This window comes from Pseudorca crassidens, chromosome 6 (assembly GCF_039906515.1).
Source record: "Pseudorca crassidens isolate mPseCra1 chromosome 6, mPseCra1.hap1, whole genome shotgun sequence".
In the NCBI taxonomy this organism is placed as follows: domain Eukaryota; kingdom Metazoa; phylum Chordata; class Mammalia; order Artiodactyla; family Delphinidae; genus Pseudorca; species Pseudorca crassidens.
Window position 1 is genome coordinate 59,547,299 of NC_090301.1, and position 17,887 is coordinate 59,565,185.

The following is a 17,887-nucleotide window of genomic DNA, read 5'->3' on the forward strand; positions in this document are numbered from 1 at the left end:
CTGCCAAGTCCCACTCACTCCATTTCTGTCCGTTAACACCTCCCAGCCAATGGGGAAAAATAATTTTGGCAAGCCGAGGAAAATGCAGCTTCCAGTCCTTAGCCAGCCTGTGCTAGGTGGAAAGGATCCCATTACACTGCTTTTCTTAGTTACACAGATTGACCTTATGTGGGACATAAGTCCTGTTTCAGTTAGTACCTGAGGTGCCGTTCATTAGTCGGACATGCTTGTTTTAGCAGCACTAAAATGGGATCATAAACTTCTTAAAGTCAGACAAGGACAGATAAAATTTCTGAAATGAGAACTTCAGCTAATCGGAAATTGGATTAATGCAGACCGTGAACAGAATAAAGGAGCCACTGTCACTCACCATTAAACTTTCAAACTCCGCATAGAACTTCTTGAACTTGCTTGGCAGTTTCTGTCAAGGAAATGAAAATGCCACACTCATAAGTCACATTCAACATCTAGCTACGTATCGTGTTACCATTTCTAGGGGAAGTTATTACTTTTGGCTCTTAAACATCTCTAAGACAGGCCAGACTGTAATCTGTCTTGTCATTTGAGGATAATCTTAGAGAACTCGTCTTTCCAAAGTCTTAACCTAGTTGAACCAAAACTAACTATGGGTGCTTTGGTCTTAACTGCTTTTATAATGTTTTCTGAAATGGGTTATTCATAGAGAGGGCTGCATTCCCAGACTACAAGTGGTTTGGCATTAACCCTCCACTGTTTTAAACTCTCGCATTCCCACAATTAGGAATTTAGACCAGGGAATATTAGGATTAACAGTTTTGGAAGCTACCTAGGTTCAACCCTCCTCCTCCTCTACGACGTAAAGCTACAAGAGAACAGGGATTTTTATCAGTTTTGTTTATTGCTATATACTGAGGGCCTAAAAGAGTGTCAGGTACAGAGTAAGTGCTCAATACATGTTTAATTGACTAGATTAAACCTGTGTTTTATAGATGGAAGAAATTAAACCTCATAGATTAAATGACATGCCAAAGTCACACAGCTGATGATGGTCAGAGCCTCCGTAATTCACATCTCCTGCCTCCTTTCCTATCGCCTCTATCATATGTGCTATGCTTTCGTACACAAGCATTTCTCCCACAGGATTTCTCTGCCTTGCTATAATACAAAAATAGATAGTTCTATCAATTTAGTCATTTCTCATGGTTATATTTTGGCATATGATTCAATACCACACACTCACACCGTAGGTCAATGATGAATCATCTTTCAATCTATTGCTTAGGTCCTGAGCTTACAGTAAAGCTGAACTTTTCTAACAGGGTCACACCAAGACATAGCAGCGTGATGTTCCCCATCCCGAGACCGTGGAAGTGCTGACCAAGTCCTGGGCCATGAATTCCCCGCTCAGCTCTGCTTCACACAGTGAAGTCTGCCATCAACAACTGACTCACCCCATCAGGCCTCTGCAAGCCACCCAAAAGCTCCTCTCTCTTCTTTTTCTCTCTTCTCTGAATGGGTTTGTCACATTCCCATTTAAACACTGTAAACCATCTTATTTTGTTTCTAGGAACTAGTCTCCTTATAATGTCTAAACTCATTGTCCTAGTGCCTCTTTTCAAGTTGGGTTTCAGGGAAACCTGATATCCTCGTTTAGGGGGAAAGGTTCAAAGTGATGAAGGCTGGGATGGGCATCAAGGGATACAAGGGTCTCATGCTCCACAGAGTGTCCAAATCATCACGCTAGGCGATAACTTTCCGTGAACACAGACAATTTACAAAATTAGGAGCGAATGACATTTTTTTTTTTTTTTTTGCGGTACATGGGCCTCTCACTGCTGTGGCCTCTCCCGTTGCGGAGCACAGGCTCCGGACGCGCAGGCTCAGCGGCCATGGCTCACGGGCCCAGCCGCTCCGCGGCATGTGGGATCTTCCCGGACCGGGGCACGAACCCGCGTCCCCTGCATCGGCAGGCGGACTCTCAACCACTGCGCCACCAGGGAAGCCCCGCGAACGACATTTTTGGTTAGATCTATCACTCTAGTTCTCTTTCTGTGCTTAGCTGACTTTTGGGTCAAAAGCCGGAGTGCATGTGGTGATAAAACATGTGGGTCTTAATACTATTACCTATCCACATCCCATGCTTTCGGAGCAGGGGTTCTCAACTGGGGGCAATTTTGTACCCACACCCAGGGATATTTGGTGATGTCTACAGACCTTTCCTGTTGTCACAGCTGGGGTGGATGGAGGGAGAGGCGCTACTGGTATACAGTAGATTGAGGCCAGGGGTGCTGCTAAGCCTCCTCCACGGCCAGGACATCACCCCCACCCCCCCGCCCCATACAACAAAGAAGAATGATCCTGCCTGAAGTGTCAAGACCACTGAGGCCGAGAAACTCGGCTCTGGGTTCTTACTCCCACTGGCTTTATCTCAGAGGCGTCTTTCCCCTCTATGCTGCACCATTCCCTTTGCCGCGTGGCTTCACTCTGTTTTCTGTTTTGTTCATCGACTCTCTCACGCGTGTTTTCTAGTTCCCAGAGGGCAGGCACTATTTCCCACTTTGCTCCTGCTGCCATCGTGCTGTTGTCGTGTGGGAAGCATGTGGGAGGGTCTTGGCAAGTCCAGGCAGATAAACCCAAATCAAAGACGCTCAAGAATGAAAGCTCTTCCTACAGAATGATCCAATTACATCTCAACTTAAGAGATAAAGGCTTACGAATGATGAAAGGTGACTCTCCTCTTTCCAGCAATACGCAAGGATGGAAACACAAGCTCACAGGCTGCTGTGCTCCTTCCTCTCCCCGTGGAATGAAGGACTGGCCAATAAACTCTCTCCCTTTGCTGCCTGTCCCCCCCGCCCCCCAAGCAGCCTCCTATTTCTCTCTTTAGACCAGGAAAGGGGATGCTGAGAGTGTTTCCCCCATGCTACGGCCTTAATGTCTAGCTGCTGTTATGTGCACCTATATCTGGCCTTCCCGGACCCCATGAGGCTTCTTTGATTTTCCCAGCCAAATCATCTGGACTCTGTGAGCATGAAAAGCTGGAAACAAGCTGGGGAAAGCAGACTCTCTGAGAGGGAACCCTAGTTCTCCAAAGAGCTGTGGGCTACAAGAAGGGGAGGCGTGCACCCTGGCTTCATTGCTTACATTTATTGGCAGCACTAACTTTTTTTTACTAGCCGGAAGATGACCCAGCCAAATGGCGTGCAGGCCTTACCAATTCCCTCATTCCTATATTCAGGGGATGAGCTGCTGAGTGCAGCATCTGCTGGGAATTTTCAGAGAAACCCAAGACAGAAGGACCTGTGAGGACCTGTCCTATAAACAGTGGAAACATTGAGGAGGAACAGAGAAAGAAAACAGTTTCAAGAGGGAAGTAGGGAAGAAAATGTTTCAAGGAAAACATTTAGAGATGCAAACAGCTGCCTCTGGTGCCTTTTTACAGCAGCATTGCAAATTAAGATCTGTGTTACCTACTCCTTGCTCTCTTTTCGTGTCCCACTTACACATGCCTTTTTATTTTTAGAAAGAGTCTATTTTCGTGTGTATGTTCCATTAGAGATTAATATTTCTTTGACTACATACCACATGTAAGGGGTCAGGCATATTTTGAGTACTTAGCTAATGAAAAATGAAGCTGTTCTCTAGCACACATAACCAACTATCAACAAACCATTAATCGTATTTGCTACAGAAATTCACAACACACCTGCATAACTTTTGCACCAAACCGAATTCTAGTCAACTGTTGCTCCTCCGTACACAGAGAGGTCTGCTAGTAGTTAGGAGATGCTTGGTACCCAGCTGGGCCAAACAGTTGGCCTTCTGGTTAATTCTCCCAGGAGCAAAATGACTACTGGGATAAAAATGGATATTCTGTCCTCTCTTAATTACAGATAAGGCTTATTTAAAAAGCAAGAAGCAGACATTTCAGAGAACAATAGGATCTATGAACAAGATGAAGTAATCCAAGCAATGCTATACCTAGGAACTAGACTTATTATTATTTACATTGTATAGTCCAGGAAGCTGAGACCCCCCCTCATCCCCTCCCCCCTCTACAAAAGGACAGTGCCTTTTAAAATTCACACTCTGAGGCAAAAGGAGACAGGTCACCTCCCTCAAAGTGCCCCACCTTTCCCACTGTTATACAAGCATGAGTGATATTTATAAAAAAAGACTCACTGGTGAGCCTGTGTTTTGACTCTTCAGGCAAATTTGCAGCTGGATCTCAGCTGAAGCTTACCTCCCATGTTAGTGCCAAGCGGCTCACAGCAACATTACTTAGTCCCATGACGATGGCAAAAAAGGAATTCAGATTCTTGTACTCCTTACAGCTGAAACACAAGAGGCACATACTGGAGTAAAATGCCACTTTTGAGTGAGATAAAAAAAAATTAGAGTTCTATTTTCTGATGGTCATTAATATTCGGCAGGACTCCTTTATGAGAGCAGGCAATGACAGATTTAATGCTCTGTGTAATTTCCACTTGGGTGACCGTGTTCTGTTGTTTGATTTCTCACTGTAATTTTAGGAAGGTGATGGTTTGGGCCATCTAGGTTCAGGTTTTGAGGAGGAAGTTCAAGACACCTGCCCTAGGGATTGCTATTGTAATCCCAGAGCTTGCTAAAAGCCTTGTTGGACCTGGAGCGAAACATCTCACGGGCTAAGAAGAGAGAAAGCAAAATGTTCTTGGAGACTTCCAGACTTTCAGGCTGAAGCCGGACACCTCAGGCTCTGGCAGCAAGAGAGGGAACGAAGGAAAATCACACTGCTGCAGCCGCCAGGGCTTCTACCTGCCATGCAAATGCTTCCAATTTGTTGAAAAATGTCAGCTTACAAATCATGATCCCTATATAGCTAATAACCTAAACAACTGACCAAAAAATGACCTTACTTTGTTTTACCAATGTCGATGAAGCTGATCATTTTGAATCTGTACTTATGCCATTATTAGCTTTTATGAATATATATTTGGGAAGAAGAATATTGTGGAACACCACCAAAGGTTCTTATTAGAATGCAATATTTAGCCCAGGTACTTGGTTTAACTTAAGGAAAAAAAAAAAAAAAAAGGAATCTTCGACTTCTTTATACCAGCTCCTTGCAAAGGGAAAGAAGGATTCATTTTGCAAGGAGCACAAATCCTTTACCACAAATCAATATGGTTATCTAAGTTGACTACATCATAATTAGATCTTCTTTGGATTAGCATTTTCGCAAAAGGCTAATTGTTGCATGTGCTGCCTGTGTACTCCTTGCAGAGTGATTCATAAGTGGTCTGTGTGGAAATGGGAAAACAGATGTAGAGAAGATATGGTGTGTCTCATGCACCGCTAAGGAGCAGGCGGGGCCTTCGATGGGCCGGGGCGGTGGCTCTCAGGTCAGGGGCTGAGAGCAACTTCAGAGTCCCTGGACTGAAGGCAGCGAGGCTGGTCATGGACATGTTTGCCTTTGTCCTATCTGTGCGATCATGAAAGCACACGCAGGACTGCAGGGCTGCCTTTCTGCTCACTGCTCTGGTTACCAACTAACTATCACCTTAGGTAAGTCACGAAATTTCTCTCTGCCTCAGTCTCCTCACCTGTAAAAGGCGAGGGTAACATTTGGACCCCCAACTTCACAAAGTTCTGGGCAGGTCAAAGAGCTTCAATAGAATATATTGACGTTCTCTAAAAATACCACGTAAAACATGCCAACTGCCACTAGGTTGAAGATCTCATTCGTGTAGATCTTGGTTTCTGAGTCTGCAATCTTCTCCAGCTGGGTTGTGTGAAGAGTTCTACTGTGTAGGACGGCGCAGGTTAAATGACATAAACCAATTTATTCCGAAGGCCAAATCCACCCATAATCAGAAGGAAGAGAGATAAGAAAGGCAAAGACATTAAAAAAAAAAAAATTCCTGAGTTTCTGAAAGGCTCTCCTATGTTGCCCTGTGAAATAGCAGGATAAGGCCCCCAAAGGGTTTCTGGTCTCCACGTCTGTGTGCAGACCTCCCCTCTCCTCCCTTGTTGCACTTAGCACTGCCAGGCTAAGGTGAGGAGAGAATGTGCTCCTGCTAGCAGGGAAGCACATGCTGTCACAGTTTCCAGTCATCTCCTTCCAAGTAAACGGAGGCATTTGTTCCCCGCGATAAGCCTATTCAGGCTCCGGGGGAAAGTGGCTACACTCTGAACCAGAAATTCATAAGCAACATTCTACCAAATCTTTCTTTCAAAAGGCAGTTTTTCCAAATTAAGAGACACCAGCACTTGAATCCAAGAGATCTGGATATCCTGTTGAACTCCCAAAATTTGGCAAAATAATTCAAGGCATTTGGCAAGCTGACATGTGTAAAACGTCGAGCAGCGTTTGCTTCTTTGTTTAGCTCTGGAAATCAGACTCTGTATGGGATCTAAACTCTTTGGCTCAAGAAAACTGCCCAGCTGGGGTCACTTGTGCTCCCCACCTTCCCGTGCTAGAGCTCCCTGGGCTGAGAAAAGAAAGAAGTCTCCCAGCCACAGCCACAGCCGCATTTAGCATTTTATTTTTAGCACTGTGGTGATACCAAAAACAAGGAAGTAAACAGGAGGCTGTCAGGCATATCTAAATAGCAGGAGAAGATTAAATTCATTTCAGGGAGAAATCTAACTGGCCCCTGCAGTAAATAAATTGTTTCCCATGAAGTGCTGTTAAATAGAATATTTATAAGATGCTTGCTTTTTCTGATGTTTATGGAGATGATTTTCATGGACCAGGTTAGCTCGCCTTTATGCATTTTATGGATTTTATCCCGGCTGAGTCGGATGCACGGCTGTACGTGCATGTCCCCACTGCCCTCTACTGGCAAGAACGTGTCGAGTTAGACCTGGACTCGCCCAGCCTTTCCAACAGAATTTTGTGCAGAACTTTGCTGAAGGAGTCGTCTATGCGGAAGGAGGCACGAAGTCTGAGTAGTTCAGAGCAAAAAGAGGTCACGATTTTAACTCGAGCATCAGTGCTGCAGGATGTTAATTTATATATCGGTGTCAAGTATTACAAAAGCTAGACAAGACACATCTTTCGCAAGAGTTCAGTGATTCTTACGCCCCTCTGGTTGGTCCTGGTACATAAGGAGATTTTATATCTCACTTTTCTTTTTAAGGTGTAATCTAAGGGGACAAAATGAAAACACAGCGCAAACATTTTTCTCTCTCCAAGTGGATGATACTTACTGGGCCGCGATCTTAATGAATTTTTTTAAGAGCTGAACACGCTTGCTAGGCTGGGAGCAGAGGCAAATCTCAGTGACAACCCAAAACTGAATTTCATTAAACCTCCTGAGGAACAAATCCAAGTTTGCTGTGGTCTTTTTAAAATGATGCCTTCCAAATGTGTGATAGATTAGCTCCAGCTAGAAGAAAGGAAAACAATGTCATGTCTTTGTTTTTAAATCAAAACACCAACTTGGCTCCTCCATTTGACGTGACAAATTGATACTGGTCAGCAAATGTGAATACAGTCACTGACCAGGATTCAACTTGAACTTCGACTTGAAGATCTTAATGGCTCAATGAGGCTTGTTCAATCTGTTAACTATAAACTAGGTGCCACTGGCTTAATATACACAGGAAGACAGAGCTCACTGTAAATCATAAAGATTTTTCTTTGACACTGAAAGGCTTTCTAACAGCCTTTATTAATGTACTCAGTGATTTTAAAAAACCCTCGCGTGGCTTCCACACATTGCAGCACCTGTTGACGTTTACAGGCTGCATCCCGAATTGCCACGATACCTACGAATGAATGCTCTAAACGGAGCACCTTACCTCATGCACACAGCTGAAGAGGTCCCAATCGTAGACTGTCATCTGGTATGCCAAATCTTTGGAGCTCATCAATTCAAAAGTTCCCATTGTTCCAACAGTTGGGCCCTCCTGCTCTGGCAAGGGAGTCTATGAATAATAATGCAAAAATGTATCGGAATCTCAAAACAGACACGCTGAGTGCTGTCAGGGCTTTGAGGGAAGAGGATTCTGGAGAGGCTTCAGGAATATCTTGAAACTGATTTTACCCCGAGGAGAAAAATGCCTTTGCTCTTAATGCTCACTTGCTTCTGTGCCATTTTTATAGTAATCGTCATCACTCTCATCAAGTCCACTGACTGAAAAATGTGGACCGTGGCAAATAAGATTCAGTGAAGACTGACCCATGGAAGTTCTCTTCTGCATGGGCCTGGGAGCTCCCAGGGAATGATTCCTTTTCCCTGGCAAACATGTAAGCAGTTCTTAAGGACTTTCTTCTCCTATTTCCCACTGAAGCCATTCCAAAGCAGGTACTGGCATGGTGGTTTTGGATGTTCAGCTACAGTGCTACTTACGATTGCAGGGGCTGGTAACAGTGGTAAAGTTGCTGCATCTCCGTTTCTCATAACACACTGCCTGGGGTACTAGGTGACAGAGGGCTATGTGATTACATGTGATTATATATGATGTCCAATTGCTCCACTTTCTGAGAGATGCTGAGCTAGGAATGACAGTCACATGGTCATGGTGTTTTGGGCTAGGCATCAGAAAACTAAACTCTGCTACTTTCTGGAAGACCATTGGTCTAGACTTTCCATCCAACTTATCTCATTTTTATTTTATGGGAAATGAGTTATAGTGCTTTTCCTTAACAAGATGAATGGTTTGTATATATTAGAAACTTACGTGTAATATATTAATACCTATTGATCTCTAATAATATGTTTAAAGTTACAAAAGTCACACGAATTAAAAGATAATTTCCCCAATATGATGCTAAACATATTTGGATATTCAATATTTATGTTGGAAGTACTAATATCGTTCACATTCTATCATCATCATCATTATAATCATCACCTATAACCTTGACAGTCTGTGAATGGCCACTGCATTCCGGGCATTTGCAAGTTTGCAGTTTAAAAAAGGAGTCAGCCCTGACCAGCAAGTACAGCACTGCACGCCAGTAAAGAGTCAGCTGCTGGCATTCATTTGCACGTCTAAAGGGATGGACAGAAGCATCGAAAAACACCTGACTCCCAGATACACGGAGAAACAGGTGAGGAAACCTGAATGGGCTTTTTGAGAGTTAGCAGGCGTTTGGAATGAACGTGTGGCCTGAAGAGGTTCTTGGAGAAAGAGATGGGCTTCAAAAGATGAAACAGACAAAACTGGGTGGCTTTAGAATGGCAAAGTTTTCCCTGAGTATCCAGGATGGTCTGTCATAGGTTGAAGGATGGCGTGAGAGGCATGAAGGTGAGGAAGCCGTCATGAAACTTACTTGGCAGGAACAGAGAGCTCAGGGGAACCAAAGGGACAGCTTGAACAGCTTTAGAAAGTCTTTGAGTACCAGATGGGAGTTAGGGTTTTGAAACAGACCAGGTTAGTGCCAGTTTTAGAGAGCAGCAGATTCTAGATGTAAACCCCACTCTAATTACATAGGCTTGAATGATTCCCTAATCTCTTGACTGTCTCTAGCTCTGATGAGTTGGGGCCCCAGTACCTAGTACCTAGGCTTGTTAAGGGAATTGGATGGGAATAATTTAAGTGTAGCACGTGAGCACAGTGCCTAGCACAGAGGAGGTCCCCACCGTCCCCTCCAAATTAGTTCCCTTCCCAGCTCTGCTGCACCAATGCAGAGGTACGGGCAAGTGTGATGAGTACAGGACCCGGATGTATGAGCCAAATACTGTTGTTCCTGATTCACTTTATGCAGGGCGCAGACAGCATGGAAGAAAAACCATTATTCCAAAGTTTTAAAACTTAGGGAACCGACCTGAAGCTGATGGGCAAGTAGCTTATGGAAGCAAATAAGGAGAATGGTTTCAAGCGGGGTAGGTCTCAGGTAGAAATGTCGGGGAAGCTTTTAAATACTTGGTGCGAGAACTCTGTCTCAGGCTCAGACCGGCTCTCCACATTCTGCCTTCCCTCTCGCCCATGTGCTCTGCTGTGGACCTGCCCTCTATTCCTTAGGTTTGCTCTCTCCTCAATCTGACTCCTTATCTCTTTCCCTTGAGGTCTTACGGCTTTTCACAGAGGGGATAAATTAACCCAACAAATACAGGGAAGAGGCCATTAAATTCTTTTAGTCATGGAGGCTGGTATATCATCCTGAATCCCTTCTGAGAGAAAAACAGAAACCCCTGTTGAATCTCTACTTTTTTTTGAGTGAACAGGGCTCACCAAGCAAAGGGCAGGCCGATCCCTTCCCTCCGTGAACCACCAGAGAGGCAATCTGAGCAGCACAGAGGGCTCCTCTAACTGAAGTGGGGAATTAACATGCTGGCCCCATAGGAAGCAACTCCTTGGACCATTTTCTCACAGAGACCCCTGTGGAAATTTCCTTACAGGTGAAGTATAGCAGAGCCTATGTAAGGTCTGCATTACACAGACAGATCTGAAAAGTGCCCACACAGAGGCAAAGAACTCCTATAGACTGATTCTCTCTCTCTGCTCTTTTTGAGAGCTGATTTCTCTGTTAAGCCTGGATGGTGGTGATTGGGAGAATAGCACTGTTACCCTCCCATTGTCCAGATGAGGAAACTAAGACATTAAAAGGACGTGCTGATTGTCAGTGACAAAGAGATGGCTAAAGCCAGCTGCCGTCTCAGCATCCTCTTTCCTCGTGCTCCCACACCTCTGTGCCTAGCTCTGCCATGGCATTTGTCACATTGGATACTCATTACACTCTGGCGTCCCACGCTATACTGTGAGCTCCCTGAGGCACAAGGACCATGATGCATTCCTCTTCAAGACCATCCTAGAGCCAGAATCATCCGCCTGGAATGATAACAGTGTAGGCCCTAAATAAAAACCTAAGGAGCTAGTGAATGGATAGAAGTATTTAGAACGAAATTACAGTGCCATGGGGTTTTATTGTCAGTTGCTCTGTACTGACATTTATGTTTAAAATGTCAAGAAAGTAAAACTCTAGAATCCAAGCCCTTAGGCAACTAGGATAAATTACTGGCACTCTACTAATTCTAGACAACATGTCAGCACTACAATTTGTTCTGTTCCAGGCTGTCTGTGTTAGTTTCATCTCCCAATCTGACCATAATTGTCTTCAGGGCAGAGGCTCTGGGACACTGGTTTAGTGTCACACAGAAGCTAGCACTTCATAAGTACGTGTTGATGGATCAAAGGTTTGGCCAACATTCTGTACTGCAGGGGCATCCTGTATACGACTCTTCCTAGACAGACTGTCCTCAAAGAAATCTTTAGAAAGCCAGAAAAGGAGCTCCGTGCCTACAGTTTTGTGAGGCAGGGACAGCTCGACCACTCCTTAGAAACAGCAGCATAGCTGGCAGCCCAGTGAATGGCAGAGCACCGACAGGGAAGAAGTTAAGCAAGTTCACGTCTGGGTACTTGCTGCAAAGTAAACTCCCTGCAATTACTCCGGCCTTAAAATGGAAGACGAGCAAGGACTAAGAACTGGTAAGGCTGAAGGGTTGTGTGCAAATAAACAGAGGCTTAAAAACTTAGTATGTGCCCCACAGGGAGCTGGAGATGGTCCACACTCTCCGTCTCTACACCACATCATCGGACACCGCGGCCAAGAACCAGCCGGGAAGAGAGGCCCGAGCGCTGTGTGGCAAACACATCACGTGGCACCTTTGGCAGGGCTCTGGCTGAACTGGCTTCTGACGGCTTTCGCTTCCAGAAGAGAGCAGTGTAACTCATCCATGCCATTTTTTCCCCCAATCCCTCAATACTGGGAAATATTTATTTTTCAGGAAGCCACGAATGTAGATGATGAAAAATATACAAAAAGGACTGGGGGCAGACTCAGATCACACAACGCTGGTGGTTGGCTGAGTGAGGCAAGGGTGCTCACGGGCCAGACGGGCGAGAGAGGGGCGGGAGAACTAACACCGCTTCTGTGAAGCTCCCCTCCAGGTAATTCAGGATGTTGCAAAACCTGCTTGGCGGTGAGACAGTGCACAAGACAGCTCTCCCCAGACTAGAAGGTCAGAATCACGATGAGGCTAAACAAGCCCTACAGAGTCCAGGGAGGGGAATCTTGATTTACCTACAGTGTCTGATCTGATTAAACTGAGCGTATTCACGCGCCACTTATGTAGTTAAGTTCTCCCCCTAAAATGCAATGCAGTTTCCCTGTAGCGCCCGTGTTGCACTTCTCTTGGTAAAGAAGCCCGGTGTGTCTAAAGATGGAAAAAACTAGTCCTCTATCCCCTGAACTGGCCCCGCAAGCTCTCTAAGATACTCTAGTAGCTGCTCACTTCTACGCCTGTTACAGGAGAAACAGAACTGAACCCTACCCGCTGCAAAAAGAAGAGAGGGCCAGTCACTTATTAGCAAGGGCCGATTAAGCCTTTACCCACAGAGAGCTAGGTGGGGCCGCGAACACTGTTTTGGAGACTTAGGAAAGACGGCTGGCCTCTGAGATTTCCTACACAAGATGGAGAGAGCCCTTTCAGGGAACAGCATTTTCCCTGGACCAGAGAGTGGCTCTGCCGTAACGCATTTCTACATCCCCCCCCCAAGGGGCAGGATACATTGCAACATCTTGTCTTAAAACATTATTTCTATCGTGGTGTCTAAGTATTCAGATTCTTAATAGTAATATTTAAACCGGGGACATTTCAAGGACGTGAATTACTACAAAGAGTTCTGAAAGCTGAATTATGCCCCAGTAGCGGTGTTCCTTGGCGAATTTCCACAAAGGAAAATCTAAAGCTCAGAGCATCTCAAATGAACACCTGAGGCTTACCTGACAGACGGCAGAAAAGAAAGAGACAAGTAGCGTTCAAGATTTTTTAGCAACTAGGTTCAACGTGACTGCAAAATTAAGCTCCAGACAAGTTTTTCTGATTGCAGACGCTGCTCTGAGGTGGCCATCCACACCTACCAGTGAATCGAATTTCTCTCGCGGGCAAGCAAACAGGCGTCCATTAATAGTGAGCGTCGTAAATACTGAAACGTCATTAGGTTTGAGCACCACCTTTTCTGTGAACATAAAAAGCAAGAGATTGCCTATTAAATGCACCTGAGATTTGCTGCGCTGCCCTAATCCCACCAACAAATTACCAGCTTGGTGAATTACCGGAACACGCAGAGTGACTGCATAAAATACAGTACTGAAGGAACCCACCGAATAAAAAAGACACAGCATTCGTGCAGGCGCACGACACTCAGGATGCCGTCAGAAATGACCGCAACACAGGAATGGAAATACCTGAGGGTCAAGTCACCCGGTTCTGCATACAGAAACCGCACCTGCTTTTTAAAAAACAAGTTACGCTTCCAGATGGTAATAACGCCCAGCACTCTGGAGATGCCAAGATAACTTTTAGAAAACTTAGGGGGTTTCTGAGATCCCACATGACTTTAGATGTAAAATTTATTACAATTTATTACCGTGTTTTATCACTCATTCCCTGATTTGGAGGGCAACTGCATTATTAGCTTAAGTCTTCTATATTTAAAAGATAATTCAAAAAAAACAAAAACATAATTCATACAATAAATATTTAGCATTTACTGTATGCTGGACACTGCTCTAGGCACTGAGGATACAGAAGGGAACAATACAGGGGAAAAAACCCAAAACAGTCCAGAAAGAGCTTATATCATAGTGAGGGACGCAGATAGTACCAATGTACCAGAGAGTAAGCAGTGAGGAGGAGAAAACAGTATAGCAGGGAAGGAGGCTAGGAAGTATGTGTAAGGGGGAATTTTAGAAAGGGAACTGGAGAAAGGAAGGAGTGGGCCTCCATGAGACAATGACACTTGGGGGGAAACCTGAAGGAAGTGAAGGAGGCACCTGGGATAGCTATGGCGAGAGTGTGCCAGAGGGATCATCACGGCAGACAGACGTCCTGGGTCGTGTGTGCCAGGAACAGAAATGGAAGGGGATATCTTGGGAATCTGAGATGCATTTAAAAATCCTACATCAGTGGAATCATTTGTCTTCAAACACGGCAGGGATGGCTCACCCGATCCTGAAGGATCTTCCAATAACTATCAAATCGTACTGGACCAGCTAGCCTGACGGCTCTCTCCTCCAGGCTCTCACTGCAACGCATGCAGACCCTTCCAAAACTCCTGCCGGCATGGACTATAATTATTTATTTATTGTCTCCCGCCTCACCAGCCTGTGAGCAACCTGGAGGCCCAGGCTGTGTCCAACACCTCCTCTCCTCTCACAGCCACACTAAGTGGCCAGAAACTATATGAAGAATGAATGAACGACATTTCAGGAAAGCAGAGAGCAGTCTAGTAATCCTGCGAGGGAAAAGACTTCTCGTTTTGTTTGACGAGCTGGGTTCCCGCCCTCTTTACTGGGAAGGGAGGAAAACCATCATCAACTGGAAAGAACCAGCCTATGGCCACCTCCGACTTCAGACTTGTGAAAACCTACAGCCTTTAGCTAGAAAAGCCAGGTGCCCTCTTAGGGCCCACATTTCTCAGAGCTCCCAGGTCTTAAGCTTTTTTTTTTTTTTTTTTTTAATTGCAGTACGGTTGATTTACAGTGTTGCGTTATTTCAGGCATACAGCAAAGTGATTCAGTACTACATATATACATATAGACACAGGTATTTACATGTATAAATTGTTTTTCAATTCTTTTCCATTATGTGTTATTACAGCCTTAAGCTTTTTTGTTTAGGGTTTATAGGGAAAGAACTCCAGGCTGACATCCACACCAGAGACCTCAGTTCCAACTGCCTTGGATAGATCATTTCACCCTTTTCTGCTTCAGGGTGGTTACCTACAGGATAGGGGATATTAGACACTAGCCCAGCCCGCCTCTGACCACTTTATTTCTGTTATTTTGGGGAGCATACACAGCACCTATTTGTCCCTTCGGATCAGCTTGGAAGGGCCTCGCTAACTTCTGGCAGGGTTCTGTTTGGATGGGATATTCTGCTTTGCAGAAGGCGGTTACCTCCTCCGGAACTCATCTTGATGATGATCAGGCCTTCCCCAGAGCCTAGTTTGTCGGCAACTGCGCTGAGGACTTCCTTCACCGAGGCAGCCACTGGCACCCGGATGGTTGTGTAGGTGTGGTCCATGCAATAGACTTTAAACAGAACTATTGGGAAGGCAGCAACAGTAAGATAAGTTGGTCTTGTGAGTTCTTAAAAAAAACAAAAGCTATGCAGAATGTTTAGACACGCTCCGAAATTTGCATCATCTTGCCACTCTTAAGGTTTGTATTTATTTGTACTCATTTATGCCTATGCCTGCCCCCTTCTAAAACTTCGTACCTTAGCATTGGTCTAAGAAAAGTCCACGACTGCCAGCTCCAGTTACAAAAACCACAACAGATATTTGTGAAAAACCCACACGTAGGTCATGCGAAACAATGAGAAGTATGTTTAGGCCAATTTTCTGGGTCTGCCTTTGTCTGTGAGCCTTTCTTTTTCACAATACCGGGAGTGCTGTGTTGTAGGCAGATTACTAGATTCCTGCAGCCCAGAGCAGTGGTAGGGAGCCAACATTAACGCCTCTGCAAACAGGAGCGCTTCCGCCTGGGGCCGTGAACATTCGCTGACATGGCTGCTCACTTGTTCCCTGGTTTGTGTACTCGGAGGCCAGGCCAGGTGGCACGGGTGGTACTCCGCTCAGCAGACCCCTATGTGGCACCCAGACGCTCAGCTCTGAACACATAGATCTTGAGGGCAATTTCCAGCTCCTGTAATTCTGGAGTTTGGGGCACTGCTACATTACAAGAGTCATCTGTGGCTTAAGATGAAGATTTTATCATGATCATTCATCTTATTTTGGTTGTGATTCTTTGGAGGAATCTTAACCAAGCAAACAATAACAGCCAGCATCTCTGCCTCCCTGATGGCTGCTAACGAGGTACTGCTCAGGGCCAGAGTGCTCTCCCTGGGTGGGAACCCCGCTCTGCAGGTGCCCCTGGCGCTCCCCCTCGGCGAGGCGTCTGCAAAGCGCCAGCCACCCTCCTGCCACGTTGACAACGGGTGCCTGAGATAATCTTTCTCTCCTTCAAGGAGAGGTAGCAGTGGGGGAGAGGCAGAATCAGGGGAGTGTGAACAAGCACCTCAGCTCCAGGCACAGAGTTCAAGAACATAAATAATTGGAATGCAAACGGGCACCTCCAAGCAAACCATTTGGAGTACACAGGGACAGCCAAGAAAAGCTATTCTGTGGGCCCAAGGGTGATTCCCAGGGGGGAGATTTTATTCTGACTTTAAATAATCTGCACAAGTTGGAAGACATTCTCACCTTCATCAGAGCCACGGATAGGCTGGCGCTTCTGGGCTCTGTCATCGCCTGTGTTGAACTGCTGCAAAAGAACTTTGTGCTGTAAAAAATAATAACAGCAGCAGCTGTCATAAGGAATGAATGACAAATGCACGTTTGCAACTCAGAGGACACACATCTGAGAAGCAGAGTCGAGAAATAAACGTATTTTGTCTTTACAAAGATAGCACTGTCATATATTGCAATATTATGTTTCTGGAGAACTGTCATTCTACAGGGCACAGTTAGAGAATCCTAATCCGTTGCCACTTACCTTCTTTTGTGGAGCCTTTGCATCTTCTGAACTACGAGAAATAGAGAAAGCACATTATTTAATACTGTTGGTACTATTATTTTAAATTGCTTCATTTGTATATAACTTTAATCTTACATTAGAAAATGAAACCACAGCATCCCTTCAGGAGGCAACACGAGCCTCCTTATTTTAATACTGAGAGGCCAAGGCCCAGAGGAGACAGCTAAGAGATCAGCTCTTGTCACAGACAGATCCCTTGTCGAACTGATGATAAAAGCCAGAATTTCTCGATCTCAAAGTCTATTTAGTAGCCAGTATTTAATCAACGGCTCAAAGAACAGCATATGAAAACCTTCTGTGTTGCCACTGAGAGGACACAAATATTCACCACCGACCGCACTGGCAGCCCGAAGTGAATTTACCATATAAGTAATTCTCCTCAAACTTTCTTTAGATGCCACTGACCACTTTATTACTGGATTCACTGCCTTGAACCAAAGGGACCCGAGTTTATTGAGTCAGACACTCAGAGAGGATCTCTGGCTCCCCAGGCTCTCTCCTGGCGGCCATCTGGCACAGAAGGCAGCTACGCGGAATCTCTGTCCTTTTGTTAATCTGGCCTGACTGCACCTCTTCACCCGACGCTCAGATTGCTCAAATCAGAATAGTGTGTGGTTGTTGACAAAGCATCTTTCACCTTTTGGGAGGTGGGCAAAGGACCTCCTGGAAGATGATGTGATTCAGAGGCAGCAGGCACTTACTTGATGAAAGCACACCCCAAAGCCAAGCCCTTCCTTACATTTGCTTGACAATCTTCTCCAACTCGGGCAGTTGCTCCTTGAGGGCAGCAATCATCCGGGCATCATCTGATACAGACACATAAAACTCCTGTAATTGGCAAAGGTCACAGGCTTTTAACAAGAACTGCAAAAGGTACGTAATTCTGTAAAAAGCAACAAAGACGTGTCCCTATGTCATCTGCCTCACTAGCATCTCCAGACCATGGTTTCATGGACTGGGGACAAAAAAGTAAAAGAGAACGTTACGGCATGCCTAAATTCACAATTGCAAGTGAGAAAAAATTTTGGAAACTGATGGTGGTGATGTTTGCGTTACATTGCGAATGTAATGAATGCCACTGAATTGTATGCTTAAGAAAGATTAAAACAGCAAATTTTATGTTTGATATATTCTACCACAATAAAAAAATTACAAAAAAATTGAATTGCAAATGAATTGTTTATATGATATTTATACCAAAGGCAATGCAATGCAATGTTCTGGAATGGGTTATTTTATAGTCTATCCTTTAAGAGCACTGTTTTCACCTCAATGTTTTTTCAGGGAAATTTTAATATTTATTTTGAATATTATGTTAGTATTTGTTGTTTAATATTTACCACTGGTCGCGGTTAACCGTTGGTGGTAAAAGTA

General features: G+C 44.9%; 1 protein-coding gene across 6 annotated transcripts in view; it reads right to left on the reverse strand.

The window, feature by feature from the left end:
* The window catches only part of RAPGEF4 (Rap guanine nucleotide exchange factor 4), a 316,664-nt gene that overhangs the window by 16,344 nt on the left and 282,433 nt on the right, over positions 1-17,887 (reverse strand). For all 6 annotated transcript variants that reach the window (XM_067741524.1, XM_067741521.1, XM_067741523.1 and 3 more), the window contains 9 exons: positions 17,253-17,341; positions 16,472-16,502; positions 16,180-16,258; positions 14,873-15,019; positions 12,833-12,930; positions 7,765-7,890; positions 7,171-7,349; positions 4,223-4,313; positions 371-421 (listed from right to left, as the gene is read on the reverse strand). In XM_067741524.1, coding sequence (XP_067597625.1) covers positions 371-421; positions 4,223-4,313; positions 7,171-7,349; positions 7,765-7,890; positions 12,833-12,930; positions 14,873-15,019; positions 16,180-16,258; positions 16,472-16,502; positions 17,253-17,341 — 891 coding nt within the window. The remainder of the gene's footprint in view (positions 1-370; positions 422-4,222; positions 4,314-7,170; positions 7,350-7,764; positions 7,891-12,832; positions 12,931-14,872; positions 15,020-16,179; positions 16,259-16,471; positions 16,503-17,252; positions 17,342-17,887) is intronic.